This window comes from Austrofundulus limnaeus, unplaced genomic scaffold, assembly GCF_001266775.1.
Source record: "Austrofundulus limnaeus strain Quisiro unplaced genomic scaffold, Austrofundulus_limnaeus-1.0 Scaffold263, whole genome shotgun sequence".
NCBI classification, from domain to species: Eukaryota; Metazoa; Chordata; class Actinopteri; order Cyprinodontiformes; family Rivulidae; genus Austrofundulus; species Austrofundulus limnaeus.
Window position 1 is genome coordinate 438,310 of NW_013952665.1, and position 3,915 is coordinate 442,224.

Genomic DNA, 3,915 nt, shown 5'->3' on the forward strand with positions numbered 1-3,915 from the left:
ATGTTACCCACAGAGACGACTGATGCAGATTTTCTTTGCTGCTGATCAGAGGTGTGAGAAAAGCATTCTGAGTTCAGAATTTCCAGCAACATTCACAATTTTTGCTCATAATAACTTAAATAATCTAACAGTTGCTTTTTTATTTAAACTTATCTAGTTTTCAATCAGGTCTGTACAGAAATAAAAGTGCTAGACTTAGTTTTTATCAGTTCCAATGACAGGCACCACCTCCATTTACTAAACAGGTACTGAAGTGAACACAAGCTGTTGATTATTGTGAATGTTTGAACATAACCTGTGTAATAACTGGGCCACGTTTAGACCAAGAAACTGGATTTTTAGACGGAAAGTATTGCCTTTAAATGTATTAAACCAAATAATTTTATTGAACATATGAGATGCCTTCAAGGTGGTAACAAAAACAGACAACTGATATGCTTGAAATGAAAAAAGAAAAACCCACATTTTATTGCACTTAAGTTATAAGAAAATAAAATTCTAAGTGAATCAAACAAATACACAATCCCTTTCAGTTTTTTTGTGTTTTCTTTTCTTTTTTTTCTTTGCCAGGCAGTATACATGAACTGAACAAAATAAAAGACCTGCAACAAATCTGATTTCTCAAACCAGATCATAAATTAAAACAGACGGCGAAAACAACAAGAGGAGATAGAGCGAGATTGTTTTCTTTCTTTTTTCTCTTTTTTTTAATATACAGTGTTATACCACTTTCACAGTTCAGCTTGAGTTGTGACTCTTGAAGATTGCGACGACTTTTTTTTTTGTTTGGCTACAATGTTTCTGTCCGCCTTAGGTGCCTTGGTGTTTTTATTTCCCCGGCCCCTCAGCAAGGCTGCAGCAGGTCTCTGGGATTTTTACCTGCATCACGTGTAACACTAAGACTTTCTGCAGCTCCCGTCAGTTGATGCTTGTGATGGTCTCCTCTGTTGCTTCAGACGTCTCCGAATGGGAAAGAAAAAAAAAAGTAAAAACAACCACACACGGATACGGACAGTTCTTTCATTCATGTGTTAAAATCGATACATCTGCTAGTTTGATTTTTTTTTCTTTTAGCTGTTTTTTTTCTCTCTCTCTCCACACAGCATGTTTGTACATTTCCCCAAAGAACAGGCTGAAAAAGCGTTGTCCCAAGGAATGTGTTTACAAGTTGCCCGTTAACACGCAAACACACACACTCACACACACACACACACACAAACACACACACACACACATGCACACGCACTCCGACAGTGTACATCCCCTCATTTCTCCTTCTCTGCTGGCGATCATGTCAGTATCTGTCAGACACGCTGCCCCCCTCCTCTCAGCCTCGTAGAGGCACGTTTGGCTCAAGTTTCAGTGGCAAAAAAACAAAAACAAAACGAAATGAAACAAAACAAAAACAAATGTGTCAGATGTTATCTTTGCCTTGTTTAGTTTCTTTTAAGTCCAAACATATAGAGTTCAATTTTGGAATTTCGCCTGGGACTAAAACGTCACAGCAAGTAAAAGTTCCATCTCTCTCTTTCTCTATCTCTCTCTGTCTTCTTCTTTTTTTTGTTGATTCCTTTAGCAGCATAAATTCAGTTTGGCCACTCGGGAAAAACAGTAGAGGGGGAAAGGAGCTGAAGGGAAACCATCAGAGCTGGACTTGAGAAAACAAAAGGACTCTGGACAGCACTGATTTTCATGTTGGAGACACAGCTCCAAACCCAGGTGTGATGAAAACAGAAAGAAACAACTCAAAAGGTAACAAAAAACGACAACATATCTAAACCGGATGGGTTTCTCTAATACTGGGATTTGCGCAAATGAAAAAAAAATTGCAAAATGACAAAAAACAAAAAAACAAAAACCTTTCACATCACAAAGGTACTGAAATTCACAGTTGTGTTATTGTGTGCGGCACTGTGGAGAAATGAAACTACAGAAACCAAGTGGGGGAGAACAAGAACAGAAATGGAGTGACAAGAAACGAGCCTGATTACAGGCTGAACGCTCCAAACGCTTCCTTTCTCTCCACGACATCAAGCAGCTCTTTGGGAGTAACTGAGTGTGTGTGTGTGTGTGTGTGTGTGTGTGTGTGTGTGTGTGTGTGTGTGTGTGTGTGTGTGNGTGTGTGTGTGTGTGTGTGTGTGTGTGTGTGTGTGTGTGTGTGTGTGTAGGGGGGGAAAAACTTCAGCGCTTACATCTTCTACTGTCTTTATTCTTTACCCACGGTCAATGTTTTCTGCTTTTCGGTTGGCCGTTTGAGTGTATGTGTGTGTGTGTGAACACTGATGAGAGAGGGTGTGTGTGTGTTTGTAGGGGATGCGTGGTGGGGGACTTTTAAAAATAAAACATCTCTGTACATCTCAAAATCTGTCAGGCTTGAGCAAAACCAAGTCTCTGTGCAAAGCCGACCCTGAACCGAAACGGTGGAGTCGCTTCAGAAAGGAGTCGGTCGTTAACGTTCCTTTTTTTTTTTCCTCTCGTCTTTCTCCCAGTCGCTTGAGAATGGACCACTTGTGCCCCTTCGCCCTCCGTTTCTAGCCTGAACCTTTAGGACTCCGCCTCGCACGGTTGGGGAGGGGTCAAAAAGCGGGGTGGGGGGGCTGAATACATGAGGATCTGTGTCAGTAACGTGGGAGAGATGGGTGATGGCGATGGAGGACAGAAACAGCCCACTGTTTGTGGTTGCGGTGGGGGCCAGACATTTGTGAGTTCAGATGAAGAGTTCTGGGTATCGCCCGTGTGGTTTCCCCGGGCGCCTCGCCTCCCGTTCCCCTCTCTACTCCGTCCTCTCCCGGGTTCGCTCGCTAACCTTCGGCCTTCTTCGACGCCTCCGTCGTCTCATTTCATGTCCACGTCAAAGTCCAGCACCAGCAGCTTGGTTTCCTCTGTGCCGTTGCGGCTGCCGACGGCGCACACCAGCTTAACGTTGGAGGCCCGGATGCGCCACACCACACCTCCGCTGCCGCCGCTCTCCAGGGTGACCAGGTTACGGATGAACTCGCCCGTCTTCAGGTCCCACAGCTTGACGGTGCCGTCGTCCGAGCTGGTGATGACAAAGTTCTTGTTGAACTGGAGGCACGTCACGGCGCTCTGGTGCTTGTGGGGACCTGAAGGGACACAATAGAGAAAATTAAGAGCATTTATTAATGCTGGCTATACTTCACCCTATTTCATATTAGGGGTGTAAGAAAATATCGATACACTGAAATATTGCAATATTTCATTTCCTGATCCTGTACTGATTCTCAAAAGCAGCGTTTCGATTTTTAATTAAGGCTTAATTGATGGATGTCGTCAGTGGTGGAAACCACTAATCTAAAAATTAGTTCCACTAGCCCTAAAACACTAACTCAAATATTTAGGTACCCTAATTCTAAAGCACTAACACACTGAAAATTTTAGCAAAAGCTAATTCTGAAGCACTAAAATAACCCAGTCAACCCATGAACATTCTTCAACAGACAACATGAGTCACATATTGTCATGTTACTCTCTTAATTCTTATCATTGATATTCCACAGCTGTATTTAGGTTCATATATTGTCACCTGGTGGCTCAGTGACACACATATGAACAAAATGTGACAGTTTTCACCGTCAGCTGATAACATTAATGTTGATCAATAACATTTAAAGACCTTAGTTAGTGCTTCTAAATTTAGCAAGTGCTAATCCACTAATGAATTTTAAAATTAGCAAAAGCCCTAAAGTACTAATGAGGAAACTATGGTAATTCCCCTATTAGTGCTTTAGTGCTTTAGGGGAACTGTGCCCACCACTGGATGTTGTAAGAAGAAATGTGAAAGACAAATGCACTTCTCATTGTTGTTGAGTATTTTTCTGATTGAATACAAATAAACTGAATTAAATATGATTTTATACATGTAATGCATGGTGTGCTTTTTGTACTGAGTTTTTC

General features: G+C 41.9%; 1 protein-coding gene across 3 annotated transcripts in view; it reads right to left on the reverse strand.

Annotated features, from left to right (window-relative positions):
- Positions 1 to 699: 699 nt before the first annotated feature.
- Positions 700 to 3,915, reverse strand: part of fbxw7 (F-box and WD repeat domain containing 7) — a 73,506-nt gene continuing 70,290 nt past the window's right edge. For all 3 annotated transcript variants that reach the window (XM_014020682.1, XM_014020681.1, XM_014020683.1), the window contains exon 11: positions 700 to 3,104. In XM_014020682.1, coding sequence (XP_013876136.1) covers positions 2,836 to 3,104 — 269 coding nt within the window. In that variant the 3' untranslated portion in view covers positions 700 to 2,835. The remainder of the gene's footprint in view (positions 3,105 to 3,915) is intronic.